This window comes from Tripterygium wilfordii, chromosome 21 (genome assembly GCF_013401445.1).
Source record: "Tripterygium wilfordii isolate XIE 37 chromosome 21, ASM1340144v1, whole genome shotgun sequence".
NCBI classification, from domain to species: domain Eukaryota; kingdom Viridiplantae; phylum Streptophyta; class Magnoliopsida; order Celastrales; family Celastraceae; genus Tripterygium; species Tripterygium wilfordii.
This window is the reverse complement of record NC_052252.1, coordinates 1,259,225-1,283,031: the sequence shown is the minus strand read 5'-3', so window position 1 is coordinate 1,283,031 and position 23,807 is coordinate 1,259,225. Positions and strand designations below refer to the sequence as shown.

The following is a 23,807-nucleotide window of genomic DNA, read 5'->3' as shown; positions in this document are numbered from 1 at the left end:
GCAGACTACAATCATATGCACGAACTGAAACCAGTATAGCTTTAGGATCATGCATGAAACAAACAAACATGTCAAGATTGCATGTCAAAAGGTTATTTATTTACCACGTATCCATGTTTTCCGTCTTTAACTTGAACCATCTATCTTGCCTTGTGAGCTTCAATTAAAAAGAAACAAGTAGTATTATGGCATCTTTATACTTTTCTGCTCAAACCTTTGGGATTACAACCTTTCAGAGTTCTCCCTATGTTTCTAAGTATTACCAATAAAGTAGGGAAAACAGTATAGCAAGTTCATTCCAAGCAGTGCAAGCCAGTTTTAGCCAAACAGGGGGAAAAGCTTGGCTTGGTTTTCGTTCATCCCTGGCAACAATAGAGACCGCTGTTCTTATAGTCTTACAGCTCAATAATAAGCTCGTACAAGCTGAACAAGGTGGCCAAAAATATTCCACCTCGAACCGAATATTTCAAACCACAACAACATTTGGTCTAGATAACTCAGTAGGGAAGTTTTTGTGATGCAGTGGAAACCCATCTATAGATAGAAACAAAAGGAGTGTTCTGAAATGACAGTACGGGATTTTTTAACCAGTGTTCTGCAAGCCAGCGGCAATACCCTTCATGGTTAAGATTAGGGTGTCCTCCAAACCAGGGGCATAGTCGCTCGTTGGATTCAGCTTCACAAGCTCATCAGCAGGCTTGCTTGATTCCATGATGTCCCTTGTGATATGAGGACGAACCTTCACGTGGTAGTTTGGATCTCGGATACGTTTTAGAGTGTAAGCCTGGCAAACGTTGAGGGTTGTGATGTATGAATCACGAAGTCTGAGTCGTTGCTTCAAGTAGGGGTCTCCTTCAAGAACATCTCTGTGTCCGGCAACCTAGTAACAGAAAAAAAAAAACAAAGGAGAATGAGTTCTTCAACTCTAAAAAATTGGTAACCTCTCAAAAACATTTCCAAAATCATTTGCAGATCAGATGTCAGAATGTCTGTCCATCATTTGAATTTCATCTCTGAACAATTGTCGGAGTAACAGAAAAACAAGGAATAATCTTAGCAGAAAAGGTTTAGGGTCTTTCGGGTTTTGAATTTACCTGGAGGAGAAAGCTTTTGGTTTCTTCATAATTGGACCTCAACTTCTCCCCAAATGCCCAAAGGTCTTCAGAAACTAGGAGCTTATCATACAAGGCAGCGATACCAGGGTCGCCCTTGGCGAAAACCATTTCAACTAGATCAATGGTAACCCTAAAGAAAGGCCATAAATTGTACATCTCTTGCATCATATGAAGATTCCTAATGTCCTTCTGAACGATATACTTGAATGCAGCTCCAAAACCCAACCACACTGGGAGATGAAATCTTGTCTGCGTCCATGCGAAAATCCATGGGATTGCACGAAGAGATTCAATACCACCACTTGGCTTGCGCTTTGATGGACGGCTTCCAATGTTCATCCTTCCATATTCCAACTCCGGTGAGGCCTAAAATAACCAGCAAAATAGTAATCATTAATAAAAGAAGAAGAAAAAAAAACCAAGCCTTCCATAAGTTCAAAATAACATCAACAGCAAACAAAGATGCATGGTTTTACTTAGTAAATCCCAAGAGTCCTGCAGTGGGCGGGGTCAGAGACATATAAGATGAACGCAGACTTACCCCCACATAATATGTGGAGAGGCCGTTTAGAGGAATTGAATTGAACTTAAATCTCTAGGTTGCACCCCTGCAACTCTATCACTGGGCTACATGTTCGCCAATATAGTTTTACTTACAAGGCGAAAATACTCTACAAATCGTGGCTCTTGAAAAACAATGGAGCGGTACTCCTCTGTGGCAATAATGGCCATATCATCCATCAATGCACGCCATTCTGGTTTTGGTGAAACTGGGGGACGCATACCATGCTCAAGCGTGGCAGCTGTGAAACGCTGAAGCGTTCTAAAGCACAAGTGCTCCTCTCCAAAGGATTGCTCAATAACTTCACCTTGAACAGTGACACGTAGTGATCCATGAATAGTGTCTGGTGGCTGAGATAAGATAGCAAGATGTGTGGGACCACCACCTCTGCCAACAGTTCCACCACGACCATGGAACATGGTTAGCTTAACACTGTATTGTTTAGCGACCTTTATAAGGTCCTCCTGAGCCTTATATAGCTGCCAAGCAGCAGAGAATCGCCCAGCATCTTTACCGGAATCTGAGTACCCAATCATGACTTCCTGCTTTCCATTGATCCGATTTCTGTACCAATCTATTGAGAATAGCCGAGATAGGGCAGCAGGAGCAGCTTCCAAATCTGCAAGCTTCTCAAACAGTGGAACAACTCTTAATGGTTCCTTCACATGGCATTCCCGTTGCAGAAGCTCCACCGCAAGCACATCAGAAGGTGCAGTAGCCATTGAGATGATGTATGCTCCAAAATTATCAGATGGTAGTTCTGCTATGACATGAAAGGTGTCCAACACATCAGCAATTTCTTCAGTTTTCGGAAGATCAGGGCCAAACAATGGGCGCTTGCCACTGAGTTCAGATAAAAGCCATTCTTGTCGCTTTTCTTCGGACCAGTCTCGGTAAGAACCAATGTCCAAGTGCTTTGTGATAGCATCCATGACATCAGTGTGACGGTCTGACTCTTGCCTAATATCTAGTCTCACAAGTGACAGTCCAAACGTAGAGACTTGCCTCAAGAAATCAAGAAGGCTTCCATCAGCAATTGACCGATCACCACAAGCACAAAGTGATTTATAACAGAGTTCAAGGGGCTCCAAAAACTACCCAAAAAACATATAAAAACAAGTCAATATAAATCGAGTCGAGGTGAGGATAACGCAGAGAAACAAATAAATCATCACGTTATTCATTCCTACGATTTCTGAAAGGAATATATCAAAACTAAAATGGTTACCTGCTCGACATTTGTTAAAGTTGCCTCTTCTGGGATGTCAGAGTAGCCATGAGCTAGTAAATGACGAGAACGTTCACGTGTTTGATATAGCTTATCCCTCAAATCACCGAGAATCACACGATAAGGTTCGCTTGGAGGGACTTGCTTCCAAAATTCTGCATACAGTCATTCCAATGATAGCAATTAGATTAACTAACCATCTCATAAACTATAGTGTTACTGTATTACTTGATTTGCAAAGAGCAAATGCTGCAGGCCCCCAAATAGTGCCCATCATTTTAACCCTCCATCCATTGATTATGAACACATATGTAGGGCCCACCAAACATACAACATGCCACGTGATTGAGGGTTAAAATGGGGGTAAAAAATTGGGGGGACGAAGCATTTTCCATTTGCAAAATACGTTCCGGAGAAAATCATTAATTAGACTCAATTATATGTCCTTGTCAATATTATGCATATATGAACATTAAAACAACATCAAAAGATGATGTGCACATGTTAACTCGCACAGGAGGGCTAAAAAAAGAAGAAGGAAGAAAGAAAGAAGGAAGGAAAAAAAAAGAAAAGAGAAGAGGTCGGGGAAAAAAATTACAGCTTGAAGGAGTAATAAACAACTTCCAACATTTTATAGAAAATAAAGTATACAAGCTTTGCTAGAGTCACTCAAGCAACTTTTTAGAATATGCAAATCTACATCTCATTTCCTCATGGAATACACATTGAAAGAACTCTTGACAATTTATCTCGTCAGATATGTAATGCCTTGATTCAAACATAAAGCACATAAGGGAAGGTATTCTTATCATAAATTGAAGCTTTACCTATGTAGTGCTTTGCATCTCTCTTTGAGTTCCTATGGAGCATTTCAGCACGGACACGAAGCTCGTCATTGCAACGCCACATGGACAACTGCCAAGAGAAATACAAAAAAGATATTAACACACTGTGGAATGAAACATAATTCGTACAAAGACTCGTACAACTCCTTAGCAAATCAGAAAAAAGAGAAGTGATGTTACACCTCGAACATCAGATCTTCGATTTGGGAGTAATACAAATTAGCAGCCATCATTCTAGCCAATAAACAAACATCCCTGGTGACTTCGGGAGTGACCCTTGGATTACCTGGATTTCATAGCAACAACATTATGATTAGAGAGGGAGCAGTGACAACATTCGCACTTTTACCCATGGCTATAAAGGACAAAAAAGCACCAACATAGAAAGTAAAAAATGTTTTATCCAAGACTACAGGATCATACCATCACGATCACCACCCATCCAAGAAGAAAATTGAATAAGGGGAGCATTATAAGGTACACGCTCATTAATCCCTATGTTCTTCAAAGCTGTATCAACACGGCGCAAGAATTTAGGGACACCCTTCCAAATTGTCTCATGGAAATAGCTCATTCCTGCTCTCATCTCATCTTGTGGAGTAGGAGGAGTCCTTCGAATCTCATCTGTCCGAAATGCAGCTTGAATCTACATCAAAGAGATTATTTAAGAAAAAGGACCAAAATTAGTATTGCTACTGTTGCAAGAGAGAGAGAGAAAGGCCTTTAAACATGTGTTGTTTGACTTTCTAAGTAACTCTTAAACACATATTCCGTTCAAGTTTGATTCAGGTAAAACTATAGTCACACCAATCAAATTCTTTCAATCTACAAAAAAGAAGCTAAGTTTCGCAAAAAATTCCAATTCCAAAAATGCTTCTATGTGTTTTACACAAAGTTCTGCCAATAGCCAGAAAGATCAAATGCAATGCAAATGTAAGCCAATATTTTCAACAAAATTTAAGAAAATGTTGCAAGATAGATCTCAAGCAAAAGGGGGTAAGAACTACCTCTCTTTGTAGAGCCTCATCAAGCTCCTGCTTATCATCTGGAGTAATGTCTTTGGCATACAGCTGGGTTAGACAATTCCGTATCCTGAACAAAACAGAAAACCAACGTCATAAAAACCTCCTAAATATCTCCATCCAGTAAAAGGAATCTGCACATTTCAACTTGAACTAAAACTCATCGTAACCGAAGATCGCTAATAGACACAATGGAATCTCCACTTCTTTTTTCCATTTTGTCACTGTTGGGTGATATCTAAGTTAAGCTCAAAACAATAGAAGCTGAACAAACCTTGCATGTTTCTGAAGCAAAGATCTGCGGACTGATTGAGTAGGGTGAGCAGTAAGAACCAGATCCACAGTCTGATTCTTCAGAGCATCAAAAACTTCCTCGGGAGACTTCTTCAGTTCACCCACAAGCCTCTTAAAAGTTTCTTCAATGTCTGACTCAGTAGCTGCAGAATTCTCATCAGCAAAGTCACCCTTCTTCAACTTGATCCGTCTGTGGTAAGCAATCTGAACCTCCTCAGCCAAGTTGGCCAAGTTAAGCATGTGTGAGAAAGATTTAGCAATGACAATTGAGTCACCCGGATCCAGACTGGTAATGACATTCCCAAGCTCCTCAAGCTTCTTTGGATCATGCTTACCCTCATACTCAGCAGAAAGCTCATAACACTCTTGAACCTAACAAATTCAACATGACCAATTAGTGCAGCCGGAAAAAAGGCCATCTCATTCAGTATTTACTGTTACAAAAACAAAGACAACTACATGCCCATGTAGTTTCCGACCAATTTTCAGATGTAAGTGGATTAAGTGGCAAAAGAAAAAGATGTCAAATCCAAATCCCACAATATTAAGTCAAACATTTAATAAGAACCTGATACTGAACCGTAACTACCTTAAACCCCCCAAAATACTGACTGAATTGGGTTTTCAGTCACAACAACTCTTCCACTCTGACCACTCTACACACTTATTATTCAATGGATTTATCAAATCAAATCAAATTTCATATCAAATTCCACCACATATTGGACAAAAAAATTAAGAACAAGAGAAGCCAGAATTTGACAGCACACCGTTTCCTTGAGATCTTCGCCGTGCAAGTCCTGGAGGATATCAAGAAACCGATCCAAAAGCAGAGCATCATATTCAACCAATTTGTCGTCTTCGCTCACTTTTCCAGGAACCAAGAGCCGTAGCTGTGCATCAATCGATGCCAGCTTCTCCAGATTCCGATTCGCAGCCATTCTTCACAGTCTCTCAAGCTTCTCCTAAATCACAAACCAAATAAAGACCTTTTGAATTCAAATCCAACACCAAGAGAACCCACAAAATCTAAAAGCAACTAGATTTGAACCAAATCTAAATCAAAACAACCACAAATTCATATCAAAAAGGAACCTAAAGATCGTGGATAAGAGAGAAGTGTATAAAACCCAAAACAATTCTTTATATGTGTCGAGGGGAATAACAGTGATTCGTGATACCCAGATGCAGATTATTTAACACAGTTGTAGACAATGCAGTACCTGAAATTGGGTGTGTGAGACTCGGAGAGAGGGAAGAGAAAGCGAAGGCCTTTGTGGGTGTTGCGGTGATCCAATCTAGTGCACAAAGTACACTACTTTATAGGAATAGGAGGAGAGAAGAAACGGAGTATCACAAAGGCAATTTGACCTTGTTTTAATATGTATATATTTTTGGATCTCTCTGAATGTATCTATCTATTTTTTGTCTCTGTCAGTAGTTCGTCTTCTACGGGATGCCAAACTTGAACAGTGAAACTGAAGAGAGTAACATGTGAATAGCAACTTCTCTTCTTCTCCTTTTAGGTCTGAAGTTTCTAATACGTTTTGACTAGTTTGCTTGTTTTGTTCCTATGCATGGAAAAGTGGAAAACTAATTAATGGAATATGCTATGGATTATGCTTTTTCTCAGTGTTACTTTCTCTTCTTTTCTTTTAACTTTTCCTTGTCTGAAAATAAATAGAAGGAGAATCCCAAAAAGATTTCCTAAATTAAAATGATATTTTTTGAAATGGGTGAGGGAGTTCAAACCTTATCACCACGATGATATACGACTCTGATGTAATTAAAGATTATATTATTGGAATGATCTTTGAAAATATATTTTTTAATAGGAGAAATCTATATTTTAAAAGGATTAAATATTATTTATAATAATAGGGAAATTAAGAGGATAATTAGGAAGAAGAAGATATAATTATGGGGATTGTTCAAAATGATTCATTTCAAATCATTAAGAAATTAGAAAATTTAATTATATTCAATTCTCTCTTAGTCAAAAAGTAAATGCACAATTATGCGCTTTCCTATTTAAGTTATTTTTCTTTATTTGTATTCATAATCAACAAATCTATGTTTGTATGGCATGTATATTGCCTTTCTCCATTTTTATTCACATCTATATCACCATAAATACTTTTTTATTTTTTAGGTAACTGACAACGACATCATACAGTTTGTCCTTCTAGATATCCGATATGGGCTTAAATTCGGTCAATCAATTGTGCGCATAAAAGGTTTCCACTTAACGACAAGGTAAGTTAGGTCAAAATCTAACGCGTGACCATAAAGATATTGCTTCCAGTGGAAATTGAACTCATAACCTCCCGAGTCCATAGAATTTTGCCTCAAATAAATTCACCAATAAAACTGTCACTCAAGTGGTTATATCACTACAACACCATACTAATTAAATAAGTTTATTTTCCCCTATAAGTGTATATGAGGTTTTGCCCCCCTATATACTAATCTCTCGAGAACATAAGTTTACTTTTTCAATATTCTAATATGAACCTAAATTCGGGTCGCCAGATGCACGCACAGATAAATTTATCACCTGAATACAGAATAAGTAAGTTCGAAGCCCAATGTGTGACAAAAGTTGTGATTCCTCCAATGTGATTTGCTAAGATTAATAGATCTCATTAGGAATCAGAGTAGGTATAAGACAAAATTGTGGTTGGGAATGGATGATTAAGTTGTTACACAATGGAATAAAAAATATATATTCTTAATGATGTCTCTTTAGGTTATTAATCCAATTTTTAGATTATTCTAAGAATAATAAAGATCATAATTAAAATAAAATTATTATATGTAAAATATTAAAATATATGATCCAGTACTATGAGGTGTGATGCACACATTGCCCGGCAACTGTCAAAAACATTAGTGGACTTTCTCATTTATATATATGTAGAAACTTCACCTAATTGTGATTGGTTCGTGCTTCATTATTGGGCTAAAGAAGTGCTAAGTTACTCTTAATATTTAAATAAGTAGGTTGCACGAATATATTTAATTTTGAAGAAAATTGAGTTTTTTTTTTTAAATGGAGGATTCGAACCGGGGTTATCAGGGTGATACACATAAATTCTTATTACTCCAACTAGTGATTTGGGTGTGAAGAAAATTGAGTTCGTGCATGCGTGTAATATATTAAACATGTTACATAAACATGTCTTTTTGTGCATATATATAATATTTTTGGTCATATACATATATATATATATATATATATAAGAATTCTCTAATGCACACTTAAGTTGCGCACTTAAAATACGTATTACCTTTAAGGGTGTGGATGAGTGAAATGATAAGTGGGGTCTATTATTTTGGGTCCCACACATTTAAAACCAATGATAAAAACATATAGACGTATTTTAAACGCACAATTTAAGTGCTCGTACCAAAATTGTTCTATATATATAATTGTGTGTACGCATGTGAAAATATGTCATCACCTTAGAAAAATCAGGAGCCGGCCATATTGACCTTTCAACATTACTTGAAAAGTCGAAAGTCTAGTTGATTTTTTGTCGTTTAGTTGGAGTAATTGGTGATTAGCCGCCCGAATTATTGGGAGAGATATATTATAGCTTATTCAGTAACCGACAAGAGTGCTTATCACGTCTAGATTTTCGAATTGATATCGATGAATGTGTTTCAAGAAATTAAGCTCTCGAGAATAGAGTGCATGAAATAGTCCTCATTACGAGGTTAGTTAATTAATTAAATAATTAATGATAATGATTTTCAAAATTGTTTAATTATTTTTAAATTTTCCTTTGTGATTTTGGGTTGAAACTCAAAATTGTTATATTTTGACTTTTATGTAGTAATATATAACTCACCTTTCTTTTATTTTTTCCTCTTAAAAATGCCTTGACTCTTACTGTTATGGTAAATTTAAATTTTCATGTAGTTACATTACTAAATTATTGAAGACATTTATCTATAATATATATGTATTTGTTAAAAACCATATTTTGGGTTGTGCATATCATGAGAAAGATAACTTATCAAAAGTACGTATCTATTGAATCTATATGATATCGTGACGGATATGAAGTCTCGATTTTCATATTTATTCTTTTTGACTACTTCGAAGTGTTTTATTTTGACGAATAATAGTTTACTTTATTGATTACTTTAACATATAACAATTACTTTTGAGATCCTGAATAATGTTCGAAGTTTGAAAAAAAATAAAAAAAAGTCAGTGTTCACCTTATTCTTCTTGTTTTAAACTCCGCATATTCCTCTCTCTTTTTTTGACTTAATTGGGCAAGATATAAGTAGTTGATAGGGAATGACTATTATTTGTGTTTGCTTGTGTGAGTTTAGATAGTTATCTAGACATTTTGTGGTCATGTAGAAAAAAATACTAACTAGAAAACTTATCACCTCTAGATTTTCCAATTGAGGATGAGTATATAGTTTAAAGAAATTTGGTTTAGCATCTTTTAATTGTGGACAAGGATTCAAATTCACATCTTTTGACCACTGATTTTTTTTTCATGGATGCATCCATTCGACATGTTACATAAATTTCTTTCATCAAATCAAATCATTATGCTAATCATGCTTATCAATTAAAAAAATGAAAATTTTTGTCTGAGTAGGCTCTCCAGCATGCCACCTCGGTAGAGTGGGCTAACTGAAGTGTTTTCATTGTTCTTCTCTTTCGTTTGATTTTCCGAGAAGGTTATAGGGGCAGAGTGTCGACCAGGTTGAAAATTAACAAGAGTGAGTTATGTGTTTTATTGCGTTTGACATTTGGTGACTTATGTGCAAAAAAGAATCAAGAATAATATGAAAATTTATCATTTTTTAATTCGAAATAGTGTCTCCAAGGACAGGAGGTCATAATTTCTGAGAAAAGATTTGAGGATGAACAACGTAAGAAATGATAATTGTAGGGAAGGTGTTCATGAACACTACCTTGAAATTATTCACAAACAATATCTGCTTATGGTTTAATTTCCTCCAATATTTTATTTCTATTGATTAGAGGAGGAACACATACTATTATTTGTATTAAGAATTGAAGAAAGGCCGGATTGTATATGTATGACGAATCAGTAAAATACTTGAATTAAATCAGAAGGAACAATAACAATAATATGATGGTAAAGGCATGTATATTATTTTTTCTGGGTAGATTCAATTGTCATGTGGAATAGTTTTTGTGATTTTGAAGTGGTTAAGTCATGACAATTTTGCACGGAAATTTAGGCCGATTAAAATTAACCTCATATATATAACTTTCACACAAACATACATGTTCCCGTATAATATATATAACTTCCACATACTTGTTCCTGTACAAGTGGTAACATTGGTCTATATGCACGATTAACCATTTGAGTCATAGTCTAATTGGTGAATCTCTCGAGCTAAATTGTATGATACTAGTGGTTTGGGTGTGAAGAAAATTGAGTTCGTGCATGCGTGTTTTATATTAAATATGTTACATAAACATGTCTTTTTGTGCATATATATAATATTTTTGGTCATATACATATATACATACATACATATATATACATACATACATACATATATATATAAGAATTCTCCAATGGACACTTAAGTTGCGCACTTAAAATACGCATCACTTTTTAAGGGTGTGGATGAGTGAAATGACAAGTGGGGTCCATTGTTTTGAGTCCCACACATTTAAAACCAATGATAAAAACATAGGGACGTATTTTAAAGGCACAATTTAGGTGCCCATGGAAAAATTGTTCTATATATATAATTGTGTGTACGCATGTGAAAATATGTCATCACCTTAGAAACATCAGGAGCCGGCCATATTGACCTTTCAACAGTACTTGAAAAGTCGAAAGTCTAGTTGATATTTTTGTCGTTTAGTTGGAGTAATTGGTGATAAGCCGCCCGAATTATTGGGAGAGATATATTAGAGCTTATTCAGTAACCGACAAGCGTGCTTATCACGTCTAGATTTTCGAATTGATATTGATGAATGTGTTTCAAGAAATTAAGCTCTCGAGAATAGAGTGCATGAAATTGTCCTCATTACGAGGTTAGTTAATTAATTAATTAATTAATGATAATGATTTTCAAAATTGTTTAATTATTTTGTATTGTTCCTTTGTGATTTTGGGTTGAAACTTAAAAATTGTTTTATTTTGACTTTTATGTAGTAATATATAACTCACCTTTCTTTTCTTTTTTCCTCTTAAAAATGCCTTTACTCTTATGGTAAATTTAAATTTTCATGTAGTTACATTACTAAATTATTGAAGACATTTATCTATAATATATATGTATTTGTTAAAAGACCATAGTTTGGGTAGTGCATATCATGAGAAAGATAACTTATCAAATGGACCTATTGAATCTATATGAAATCACGATGGATATGAAGTACCGATTTTCATATTTATTCTTTTTGACTAGTTCGAAGTGTTGTATTTTGACGAATAATAGTTTACTTTATTGATTACTTTAACATATAACAATTACTTTAGAGATCCTGAATAATGTTCAAAGTTTGAAAAAAAAAAAAGAAAATTCAGTCTTCACCTTTTTCTTCTTGTTTTAAACTCCGCATATTCCTCTCTTTTTTGGCTTAATGTGTTGGAAAATGATGGTCAACTATACTTTGACTATTATTAATTGAAAGCCCAATAATAATTATTGAATGAAATTTATGGGCAATTGATCCTTGTTATAAGGACAATGAATTGGAAGTGTGACCAAATCATTTTTTGGTTGAATGTAAAAAGACTTCAAAGTGACCATGATGAGTATGGTGAACATAGTGCAATAAGTGTGTGTATGGAAATCCCACATTGGAAAAATACCATGTGGATTTGTAGTTTATAAGCTCAAGTGTTGAAGTAAGACTTTGGGCCCAAGAGCACCCAAGCTTTTGTGGGAGTGAGAGGCTCCGCATTATGAGCTTGGATTAAAACACACATGCGCGCGCCCGCCCGCCGAGCAGAGCCAGTGGTCAAGTCTAGTTGCAAGGGCGAGCAGAGTCGGTGGTCAAGTCTGGTTGCATCTTATCTGGTCAAATAGCAGTTGCAACAGTCCAAGATATGGGCTAGTGGTTGCAACATTTTTACTAGAAAATCAATAATTTTCCACTGATTTTTTTGGGTTTTGGTTCGATTGTACTACCTGCTTGGAGTGTCACTTCGAGGTGGTGAAAGGAGCATTGTATCTTAAGAGGTGATTGCTCGGATTTGCTAGACACCAATAGGTAGGAGCAAATTCACTTTAAGGATATTCACGTTAGCGTACCTCGCTCCCTCATCTAATTCCGGTTTTGGTATTTTAATTCCAGTTTTTATTATTGTATGTGATACTATTTTGATCAATATATGATATTGTTTATATATGCAATTTGTTATTGTTCTCGTATGTGATACTGTTTTGATCAATATATGATATTATTTATGCATGCAATTTGTTATTGTTATTGCTACTGTTAATTAATTAATTATATTATATGCATGCATGTTTATTCCAACATAATGTACCCAGTGTAAATAGTTGCTAGGGAATGACTGTTATTTGTGTTTGCTTGTGTGAGTTCATAGAAAACTTATCACCTCTAGATTTTTCAATTGAGCATGAGTATATAGCTCAAAGAAATTTGGTTTAGCATCTTTTAGTTGCGGACAAGGATTCAAATTCACATCTTTTGACCACTGATTTTTTATGCATGCATCAATTCCATAGCTTACATAAATTTCTTTCATCAAATCAAATCATTACGCTAATCATGCTTATCAATTAAAAAAATGAAAAATTTTGTCCGAGCAGGCTGAAGTGTTCCCGGTGTTCTTCTCTTTCGTTTGATTTTCTGAGAAGGTTGTGGGGGCAGAGTGAGCAGGTTGAAAATTAACAAGAGTGAGTTATGTGTTTTATTGCGTTTGACATTCAGTGACTTATGTGCAAAAAACGATCATGAATAATATGAAATTTTATCCTTTTTTAATTCGAAATAGCGTCTCCAGGCAGAGGAGGTAATAATTCCTGAGAAAGAGTTTGAGAATGAACAACGTAAGAAATGATAATTGTAGGGAAGGAGGTTCATGAACACTGCCTTGAAATTATTCACAAACAATATCTGCTTATGGTTTAATTTCCTCCAATATTTTATTTCTATTGATTAGAGGAGGAACACATACTATTATACTATTATTTGTATTAAGAATTGAAGAAAGGCCGAATTGTATATGTATGACGAATCAGTAAAATACTTGAATTAAATCAGAAGGAACAATAACAATAATATGATGGTAAAGGCATGTATATTATTTTTTCTGGGTAGAGTCAATTGTCATGTGGAATAGTTTTTGTGATTTTGAAGTGGTTAAGTCATGACAATTTTGCACGGAAATTTAGGCCGATTAAAATTAACTTCATATATATAACTTTCACACAAACATACATGTTCCCGTATAATATATATAACTTCCACATACTTGTTCCTGTACAAGTGGTAACATTGTTCTATATGCACGATTAACCATTTGAGTCATAGTCTAATTGGTGAATCTCTCGAGCTAAATTGTATGAACTTGGAAGGTTCTAAATTTGATTCCCATTAACAATAATATCCTTGTGGCCACTCGCTGAACGAATGGAACACAATTATATAATTTTTTTTCCAAAACTTGGGTTTATTTGACAATGTTTTTGATTACCCTTTTTAGTGGGCCATTCTCTCCGGCTTAAAAAAGGGCCCAACAAGTTACTGAGCCGGGCTTCTGAAACAAAGTTACCAAGAATGACAAGCCCAACTCCTTCTAAACAATATTTATACGACTGTGAAGTGTATGACAAGTCACCTGCAAATTGCAATGTAGAGAAGATATGCAATGGGCCAGGTTATCATGATTTCTTCCACTAGATTGGGCTGCATGGGAAGATACATTCACAATCTTCTCAAGAGATGCTAATGGCTGGACCAAGAATTGTGAGTCCAAGAAGTTAACTTCTTAACAAAGAGCCATGGATTTAGTGGTAGCCTTTTTTGATGAAGAATGGCACCACAAAAGTTTATCCCTTGAACATTCGTTATGGGTCTAAATTTTTACGCATAAAAAAGTTTCTCACCGACGACATAATAAGTTGGGGCAAAGTCTATGTGCGGCCACAAGAATATAGCTCCTAGTGAAGCGGGGCAGATCTGTTAGTCTCACATCGCTTGTTATGGCTATACAAATTTACCGACAAAACCGAGTCGAACGGTCAATTTTTGGTAATGTTTTTTACATATTTCTTTAAAGAATCGACCGAAAAAACCAACAATAAATAATTAGTGAAGGCTAAACAATATGATTTATAATCATGCCCAACATAATAAAAGTATTATTAATAATAATACTTTAAGCTCATTTTAAAAGGACAAAGTTACATGTGCCTTAATTCGACGTATGGTTCAAAAATCTTTCTCCCACCTCCTCCTTCTTCTTACTTGCATTTTATAATTAGGGATTGAATTGCTTTAGTTGCTTGTCGTACACTATGTGTGGATATATATATATATATATGACTTTTTTTAAAAAAAAATATTTCTTTGAGAGTCAAATTGTAATTAAGAAGCTCGAAAACCAACAATAATGGTTGTTTTAATATTGATGGAATATGTGTAATTGCAAACTTGGACAAAAATTAAAACAGCTAATGACATGTGATGTTTGGCACCTTGTAATAATATAAGATGCGTGTACCCATGTGATTTAGTTTAAGATATCATAATTAATAAGTCTTCAATAGTGTATATGTGTGTGTGTATATATATGTTGTTTAATTAATTACTATTAAAATAATTAAAAGTTGTTAAGATTATTAATTGAGTATTAGCTTTTTGTTAACTCAATCTTTGTCGATGGCTTTCAATGGTCCACTGACTCTATCTATACGTGTAAAGTTTGATTAACACGTCTCTTATCCTCTTCTCAACTAAAAAAATGTATATTTAATGTTTATTATAAAGGTTTTTTTTTTTTTTTTTGTTTATTAGATGGTTTTATTTAAATATCTTCTCAACAAAACAAACGACAGTATACAGGTTTATCCTTCGATAATCTAATATAGATCTAAACTCGAACAGTCAGGTTCGTGTACACAGAAATTTTTCAAATGACGACAAGTAAAATTTGACCAAAGTCCAACATGTGGTTATAAGAATATTGATCATAGTGAGAATCGAATTCAAAAAACTTCCAAGTACATATGATTTGATCCCCGAGAAATTCATCACTATGTTATCAATTAAGTTGTTGAGTTTAATTATTCACCATTTTCTTTTTGTATATCATGCATGCATTGTGCCAAACTTCAATTATCCACTCTCCATAAATGATGAAAATAAGCAACTTTTGTTAGATTTCAAAGCGACTAAAATATGTCTATGGTTAACTAAGTGGCGGACTTGCGGAACAGTTGAAGCAAAATTCAATCGAAAAGGGATGTTATCCAAATGCATTTCAAGTAATTGTGGTAAAATTTGACATGTTGAACGTTTTTTTTAACCCCATAATGATACATACAAGTTTACTTTTTGGATATATATTTGGTATAGGTCTAAATCAGGACGTGTATAGAAATTTTCCACTTGATGATAGGATAAATCAAACTCATAAATCTTTAGAATTCATACGATTTGGCCCCATTGAGATACACCACGAGATTGTTGCTCAAGTGATTTTCAAGTGACAACGAACACACACATATATATAATTTATAAAGAAACACTTGCAAATCTCTATTATTCTATGTCCTCAAGGAAGGATCTTTCTTACACCCGCTCAAAGACAGAGATTTGTCATTGTGACTCGAAGAAGAAAAAAACAATGCTTACCAAAAAGAAAGGAGAGAAAAACAAATTAAATAAAAAAGATTTGGTTTAAGATCACTTGGGTGCCTTTATGAAGCCCAAATGAGTGGAGTTTGCTACTTTGGTTAGGGTTTTGAGATCATAAGCAATCCAACATCTAGACGATGCCGTATTGTAGAAGTAGCCCAAACATTTACAATCCTTTGTGCACTTGTTGCCACAAGCATCAACCTTTATGGACTCTCCTTTGTTGTACTTGCTAATGAAGTGATCAACTCCTTCCACCTTGTAATAGTACACATCTTGGGCCGCACATGAGGTTACCTTCTTGGGCTCGCAGTTCTTGCTCCAGCCCGTTAGCCCGTTTGGCGATGGGCAAGCAACACATTGGTTATCCTCACAAAGCCCAAACTTGCCACACCTTGATGGCAATTGACACTCAGTCTCCCATGATGAATCTCTATCAAACAGAATGAATGTCTCTTCCCATGCACCACCGGAATCAACCTCAGCATAGTAAGTATACACCCTCAAGTTACCATCCAAGTCGATTCGGAGAAACGATGACGTGGCATTGTACTTTGGCCTAGCCAAAACTTGACTACCCCCATTAGGGTATGTTAAGTATATATAAGAATAAGCAGCGTCCACTTCAGAAGTAAGTGTCACATTTTCTGATACAACATTAGATTGACCAAACCTTTGTGTTGAATCATAGTACACATATTGTTTAGGAGAATTTGGGCTTTTGAAGTAAAGGGCAAACCTTTTGGGCTCAAAGATGAAGCTATAAGGCCCAGCTGAGTTGTCTGTTTCAGAAGCCCGACTCACTAACTTGTTTGGGCCTTTAAGCTGAAGAGATTGACCCACTAAGAGAGTATCTGTTGGGTAATCAAAACTTTGCCAAATAAACTTACCTTTAGAGTCATATAACACCATGTTACCATTAGAAAGTAACCTGAAGCCAACACCACCTTTGTTGGAAGTGTTGGTTCGCCAAGCAATTCGGCCATCGGCATCTGCCAAGACAAGATTACCGTCTTGTCCGAAAGTTAGGGTTGCATTTTCTCGAACAGGATTGCCCCGATTAGCCTCCCAAACCCAACGAAAGAGAGATTCGGTTCGTTGAATACCCATACGTAAAGCAAGGGTGAATGCATTAGGAGTTATGTTGTAGAAACATAATTGAAATGGGGAGGCGAAAGGCCTTAGAACGCGATAATTCCCGTCGTACTCGACGATGTAATCCCCAAATGAACCTTGATTGACATACTTGAATGTCTCATTGAGAGGAACCAAAGCTTGGGCAAAGAAAGGGAATAATGATAGAAGAAAAAGAGAGAGGAAAGGCTTTGGAAGTGAAAGAGAAGCCATTTTGTTTTGATAAGCAAATGGAGTTCTTCTATTTGTAATGGGTTTTGGAAAGGGGTATGATTGTCATTTGCAAAATGAAGCCATCACCTTTGACTAGATCTATTAATTCAAATTGTCTTTGTTTTGATGATAATCTGTGGTGGGTCAATTGTTTTGGATCACATAAATGCAAAATGCGAAGGATCGGCCAAGTTGTAGACCAAAAGGGGACAACATATATATCCAAATCTATGAGTCATCTTTTACTTTATTAATATGCACAAGTTGTCAATTAAGTGGGACCATACACATGCATGTATCTATATCGATTAATTTGTTACGACTCACCTTATTCTGGTATACATATATCTTACAATTGACTATTTGACTCTATTCGACTAGTTATTCATTCCATAAAACCGTTGTATATTTAGGAATCAACTCCAGCATAATAGTTAGCAGGGAGGTTTCCCTCTTTGGAGGTGGTGAATTTGATTTATATCGAGCCCGTACATAAAGTTTTTATCTGCTTCCATGACTCATGTGGATTGTAGGCTATTTCTCGGTCTCACCAAAGTTTTATTCAGTACACACTCGAAAGTCGAAACGATGATGAGTGTGGATTATCATCTAAAAAATGGAGACTATATATTTAGAAATATATAGTTGAGAACTAACTTTATCCATGTAGCATATGGAATACACCAAACTCGTTTTGAATTTATTGCGTGGAATGTGATTGAGTATTAGGCCCACTAGTTATATAAAAGATAAAATATTCACTCTTCTTACCAGTTCAAACTTTTAAGAGAGTCAGTGATTCACATGTATCAGAGAGTTTAAACTCAAACCCAATCTTTGATTGTGGAAATATCGTTGTCGTAGTTTTCTCACCTCCTTGGATTAGGATTGGGGGCTCCGCAATTCATTTAAAATTATAGAGTCGACAATAGAAATTGAATGGATTGGGAAGTGTGTCACATCACACCACATTTTTGTTTTTCAATTTCTACCATTAAATGTGAATTGTAAACTTTAGAGAATTACGGAGCCTCCAAATCCCTCGAATCAATCGGTTGGGCATTGAAGGTTTTATATTCAATCAAATATAATTGAGAAAGATACGCAACCCAACCCATGGAATATGGACAGCCAGTCAATTCTTTGAAAATTCCATTGCATGGCATATCCTGGCAATCATATATGCAATAAAGAAACAAAATATATAATGTAGTAAGATGTCATAAATTCAATTTTTAAAACTTTCTGAATTTTTCTCTACCATTAAATGTGAATTGTAGACTCTAGAGAATTGCGGAGCCTCCAAATCCCTTGAATCAACCGGTTGGACATTTGAAGGTTTTATATTCAATCAAATATAATTGAGAAAGATACGCAACCCAACCCATGGAATATGGACAGCCAGCCAATTCGCTGAAAATTCCATTGCATGGCATGTCCTGGGAATCATATATGCAATAAAGAGACAAAATATATAATGCAGTAAGATGTCATAAATTTAATGGTGTTTGCTAACTAATTAACTCTTTCATTTTTGAAAATTTGATAAATATGATATTAATCACAATATTTTATTTGGGATAAATTCAACTCTATTTGATTTGATTCGATCACAATTTCTCTAACAGAATTCCACCTCAGAAATCAACTCTAACTAATTAACTCGATTTTCCCTAAAATTTAGTAACAAATCGATCGATTATTGACTGAACTAGAGAGCTATACACACACACACACATATACATATATATGTATAGATATATATAATCATAATTCTTTAATTTTTGATACACAAAACGTAAGATTTCATCAATGGCTCCTTCATCATCATGGTCTGGTCTTGTTGAAGAACTCTTGGAGTCCATCTTCAATCGCTTAGAAGATCGAGTCGACGTCTTCCGATGTGGGCTTGTTTGTGCTCCATGGCGAGCAATGGCTCTTAAGATCTACCCTAAGTTCATGCCTCTATTGTTTTATCCTGACAAAACCCTAGAAGAGAACACGAAGGCTACTATGCTCAACATCGCAACAGGTGAAACCCTAAAACTTGATCTCCAAGAAACTTATCGTGAAATGATTCCTTGCTCGTCCTCCTCTAATGGATGGTTCCTCACTATTGGCCATGATTATCAACTAAACCTTTTGAACCCGGTATCGAATACCCGTATCGAGCTTCCCCAGATTCCAGATATGCAGCCACCAATAGTATGGGGTGGTAATTATATTTGTAAAACTAGGGTTTCTACATCATCATGTCCATTGAATCCAGGGTGCTTAGTTCTTATATGTTATAGGGATGGATGTGGATTGGTTTTTTGTGGGGTAGGAGATAAAGAGTGGAAAGCTTTGAATATAAGTACTAATTCATTGTTTCTCAAACCTTTAGATACTATTACATGGTATAATGGAAAATTCTATGTCATCGATAGGTCTCGAAGGGTATGGGGATGCAATTTAAGTTCAAGAACCCTAGAATTGGCTTGTGAGCTACCCAATTCAACAAGGTATTGTTATCCTTATACATTTTACTTGGCGGAGTCATTCTTTGGTGAACTTTTGTTGGTTCTAAGAGCTGGTAATCGGCATTTTCGAGTGCTTAGATTGGATTTGGGAAGGAAGGAGATGGATGAGGTGACAAGGTTGAGGAAACAAGCATTGTTTCTTGGTTCCGACGGATCGGCATTGGTTCACATGGACAACACCAGATCGATCAGAGGAGATTGTATATATTTCATGGATCCCGGCAAACCTCATCATCTCTTGGTATATGATATCAATACCAATAACACTATTGAGTGGCTTCCAGAAATTGTGACTGGTGATCAGCATTATTGGACGATGCCGTATTTGTCTACTCATTCATGATTTTTGTCAGTCTTTGTTTTTGTTTTTGCTCTTTGAGCCTTGACTGGTGATCAGCATTATTGGACGATGCCGTATTTGTCTACTCATTCATGATTTTTGTCTTAGTCTTTGTTTTTGTTTTCGCTCTTTGAGCCTTGATTGACTGGTATTATCTGTCGTTTTGGACGTCAATGTTGTATTAGTCTTTGTTTTTGTTTTCGCTCTTTGAGCCTTGATTGACTGGTATTATCCGTCGTTTTGGACGTTAACATTGAGAGGAATTTAATCTTAACTTAAAATGTATTTTTATTTTTCCGATGATGAGAGATATTTTATCTCAATAGACTTCAAAAGGTAGCTTAATTTATCAAGAAAACAAGTGTATCATGGCTAGGAAAAGAGTTATGATCTTGAAAAGATACTAGTAATAGAAAGAGAAAATTGCAGTATTTTTGACCAAAATTATCATGTGTAGTATGATTCTTCAATATCAAAAGGCACATCCATTTTAATTACCACCAAATCCAAGAAGACAAAATTAAGGTAAGGTTTCTATTTCTCCACTGGAAAACAAACGTAATATATACTATCAATTAACAATATTAATGTGAAAATATGCATACTATATATATATACATGAACAGAAGTAATTACCTGTATGAACTTTCTTGATAAGCTCGCACCAGTTACCTAAAACACACCAAATGCCTTAGTTTCACAAAATAATTATTTATGATGATGATGATGATATTATAGCAAATAAGATAAGTGAGAAAGAGGAGGGAGAAACCAAATTGATTGTTATCCAACTCAAGGAAGACGAATGAAATAGAAAACCTGGCCTAATTAAGATTAATAATTTAATACCCTTCCAATTTCACATGATATCGAATTTTGTGTTGGAGATGGACTCAACTACTACAGTTACGGTCTTAATAATCTAAAATTATAATGAGAGGGAAATTCAACAACTCACACTCTCACCCCCTTTAGGATTGGATACATGACTACGTAGTGGAGATTCACTCTCTGATAGAGAGGAAATCTATTTGTAACGCCTTTTTATCAATGAAAATTATCAATTAGTCGAACAAATTTCACATGGTATCATTTCAAAATAGGAATTCAAATAAATATCATAAAAGGGGGAAAAAAACATTGAATCCATTAAGTAAGCAACCATGTATTGCCTTTCTATTAAAGATTCTCCAATAATATAGGATTCAATAGTCAATACTAACACAACTAAGATTGAAGAATAAGAAAACAAATAGTATACTACTCCTATTAAGCTAAATTATAAAAAACAGTTAACCTATTTACTATTCCTAATAAAATTACTATAAACTATTGCAAGAATGATTGAGTTTTATAACTGTATATAAATGTATGTATGTATATGCGCATGATTAGTGTCGATCAGAATCCGAAAGATCACAAACAAAACAAACACTATAAGAATATCTTGGCTGAGGAAGATCACATCAGCCATGGCTTCCTATCTCTTTCATCTACTTTTCTTGATCCTATGCCTCAATCCTCTAACCTCCAAAGCCAACCAACACAAAACAAGAAACAGTCTCATCAAGTCAGACCTTATTTCACAAACCCATTTCAATATTACACCTCCAATCACTTTCTTTGAAGTGACCAAACCCATTAGGATCCCCAAGACCAAACCTTGCATCCATCGGATTCTCCAAAATCATGACTTTGGCTACACTTATGGAAAACCCCCTGTTCTTGCAAACTACACCCCTCCCTCTTATTGCCCATCTCAACATTTCTCCAAGATTGTGCTTGAATGGAATGTTACTTCCAAAGGGAGACAATATGATAGGATTTTTGGGGTTTGGCTTGGTGGGGCTGAGCTTTTTAGGAGTTGCACAGCAGAGCCTACAAAGAGTGGGATTTTTTGGAGTGTAAAGAAGGATATTACAAGGTATTATTCATTGCTTACTAAGAATGAGACACAGAGTCTTGCTGTTTATATTGGTAATATTATTGATTCTACTTACACTGGAGTGTATCATGTGAATTTGACTGTTTATTTCTATCCGGTTGAGGAGGAATCAAATAGTTATGTTATGCATCATAATGTGTTTGAGTCTAAATCTAGGGATGGTTCTAGGGCTGATTTGATCATACCCATTTCGCGAAATCTGCCATTGAATGATGGATTGTGGTTTGAAATTCAGAACTCCACTGATTTTGCTTCCAAGGAATTCGAGATTCCGCAAAATGTGTATAGGGCTGTGTTGGAGGTTTATGTTTCTTTCCATGAGAAGGATGAGTTCTGGTATGGAAATCCTCCTGATGAGTACATTGTGGCGAATAACGTGGCCGATGATATAGACGGAAATGGACCTTTTAGGGAGGTTTTGATCAAGTTAGATGGTGTAATGGTTGGTGCTATTTGGCCGTTCACTGTGGTTTTCACTGGAGGAGTTAGTCCTTTCTTGTGGAGACCGATTAGTGGGATCGGATCATTTGATCTTCCTTCTTATGACATCGAAATTACGCCCTTCTTAGGTACAATTTTAGATGGAAAGGTGCATGAGCTTGGTTTCAGTGTTACAAATGCTTTGAATGTGTGGTATATAGATGCAAATTTGCACCTTTGGTTAGACCATAGGAGCATGAAAACCAGAGGGAAGCTCTTGGAGCACAATCACATGCCTCTGGTAACTTCTTCATCGTCTAAATTCAAGGGTTTAGATGGAGAATTCATGACAAATGTGAAGAGGGTCATCTCCTCAAAAGGATGGGTGGAGTCCTCCTACGGAAAGATCGCTACCCGTTTCAATCAGAACTTTGATTACAGTAATGTAATGGAGATGAGCAACAATGGGTCTTCTCAGATTGTCAATCAAGTGATACATTTTAATGACAGTGTTGAAGCAGAGATGCCATGGAAGAAAACTTACTCAACAAAATCGCTTAAGAAGTTTCTGCTTTACATGAACACCAATAACTTAGATCAGGGAGATGGAACCACTTCATCTGTGGCAAAACTGACATTGGGATTCAATGAAAAGAACTACTTGCATAAATATGCGATCCGCTCAATCGAAAACTTGCAGAATGGTCAGGCTAGTATGGTTTTCAAGAAGAATTTGGCACTCATTGGGGTTGGAAGTACAAAACAAACATACAGATTCAAGGATGATAAATTCTGCTACAGCAGGAATATCAGTAGCTCGAACTACACCATTCTGTACGATGAACTGGGAAATGGATGCCATGAAAGAATGAAGTCTGGGTTGAGTTTTGTAGTTGGAAGATGATGAACATGTTGATTCTTCATTGATTGATGCACGGATTCATTGCTTCAGATATTGCTGTGCCTGTGGAGAATCCCAGAAATGGAAAGCACAAATAAAGTATCTAGTTTTTGTCTAGTGAAAATAATAATATGAAAAACAATGACTTCTAATTTTCCAAGATCATTTTTGCCTTCTAAGATTATCGGCATTGGAATGAAAATAGCTTTTATCCTTCAATAATACACATTGGGTGCTTATGACAGTATGTTTACACCTGTCAAATGTACTGCATTCGAACAAAAACGTATTTGGCTAATTGGTGTGTTACGATAACACTACATTGTGATCCCCAACACAACTCAGTCAACCACATTTTTGGCATCAAAACACACTCTTTTTTTCTAATTTTGCCATCAATCAATTTCATTA

The 23,807-nt window shown here is 35.6% G+C and overlaps 4 protein-coding genes across 4 annotated transcripts; 2 read left to right on the top strand and 2 right to left on the bottom strand.

The window, feature by feature from the left end:
* Nucleotides 1–163: 163 nt before the first annotated feature.
* LOC119989540 (phosphoenolpyruvate carboxylase, housekeeping isozyme-like) lies at nucleotides 164–6,571 on the bottom strand. Its single transcript, XM_038835141.1, has 11 exons — nucleotides 6,290–6,571; nucleotides 5,837–6,031; nucleotides 5,047–5,438; nucleotides 4,758–4,842; nucleotides 4,174–4,396; nucleotides 3,933–4,036; nucleotides 3,733–3,820; nucleotides 2,906–3,060; nucleotides 1,773–2,771; nucleotides 1,095–1,481; nucleotides 164–880 (listed from the first exon to the last, which is right to left on the bottom strand). Exons 2-11 carry the CDS (start codon nucleotides 6,005–6,007, stop codon nucleotides 584–586), a joined length of 2,901 nt encoding a protein of 966 aa, XP_038691069.1. The 5' UTR covers nucleotides 6,008–6,031; nucleotides 6,290–6,571; the 3' UTR covers nucleotides 164–583.
* Nucleotides 6,572–15,762: 9,191 nt separating this feature from the next.
* LOC119989530 (EP1-like glycoprotein 4) lies at nucleotides 15,763–17,283 on the bottom strand. Its single transcript, XM_038835124.1, has one exon. The coding sequence runs from the start codon at nucleotides 17,266–17,268 to the stop codon at nucleotides 15,970–15,972; it is 1,299 nt and encodes a 432-aa protein (XP_038691052.1). The 5' UTR covers nucleotides 17,269–17,283; the 3' UTR covers nucleotides 15,763–15,969.
* A 1,797-nt stretch (nucleotides 17,284–19,080) lies between these two features.
* LOC119989594 (putative F-box protein At5g55150) lies at nucleotides 19,081–20,133 on the top strand. Its single transcript, XM_038835220.1, has one exon. The coding sequence runs from the start codon at nucleotides 19,081–19,083 to the stop codon at nucleotides 20,131–20,133; it is 1,053 nt and encodes a 350-aa protein (XP_038691148.1).
* A 1,412-nt stretch (nucleotides 20,134–21,545) lies between these two features.
* On the top strand, nucleotides 21,546–23,591 carry LOC119989857 (peptide-N4-(N-acetyl-beta-glucosaminyl)asparagine amidase A-like). The gene has a single exon (XM_038835596.1). The coding sequence runs from the start codon at nucleotides 21,603–21,605 to the stop codon at nucleotides 23,397–23,399; it is 1,797 nt and encodes a 598-aa protein (XP_038691524.1). The 5' UTR covers nucleotides 21,546–21,602; the 3' UTR covers nucleotides 23,400–23,591.
* Nucleotides 23,592–23,807: the final 216 nt, after the last annotated feature.

Coding starts and splice junctions, on each gene's coding strand:
- LOC119989857 (XM_038835596.1), top strand. CDS start 21,603: ATGGCTTCCTATCTCTTTCATCTACTTTTCTTGATCCTATGCCTCAAT.
- LOC119989530 (XM_038835124.1), bottom strand. CDS start 17,268: ATGGCTTCTCTTTCACTTCCAAAGCCTTTCCTCTCTCTTTTTCTTCTA.
- LOC119989540 (XM_038835141.1), bottom strand. CDS start 6,007: ATGGCTGCGAATCGGAATCTGGAGAAGCTGGCATCGATTGATGCACAG. Junction 4,037..4,173: donor GATGGGTGGTGATCGTGATG/GTATGATCCTGT, acceptor TATGAAATCCAG/GTAATCCAAGGGTCACTCCC. Junction 3,061..3,732: donor AGATGCAAAGCACTACATAG/GTAAAGCTTCAA, acceptor GACTGTATGCAG/AATTTTGGAAGCAAGTCCCT.
- LOC119989594 (XM_038835220.1), top strand. CDS start 19,081: ATGGCTCCTTCATCATCATGGTCTGGTCTTGTTGAAGAACTCTTGGAG.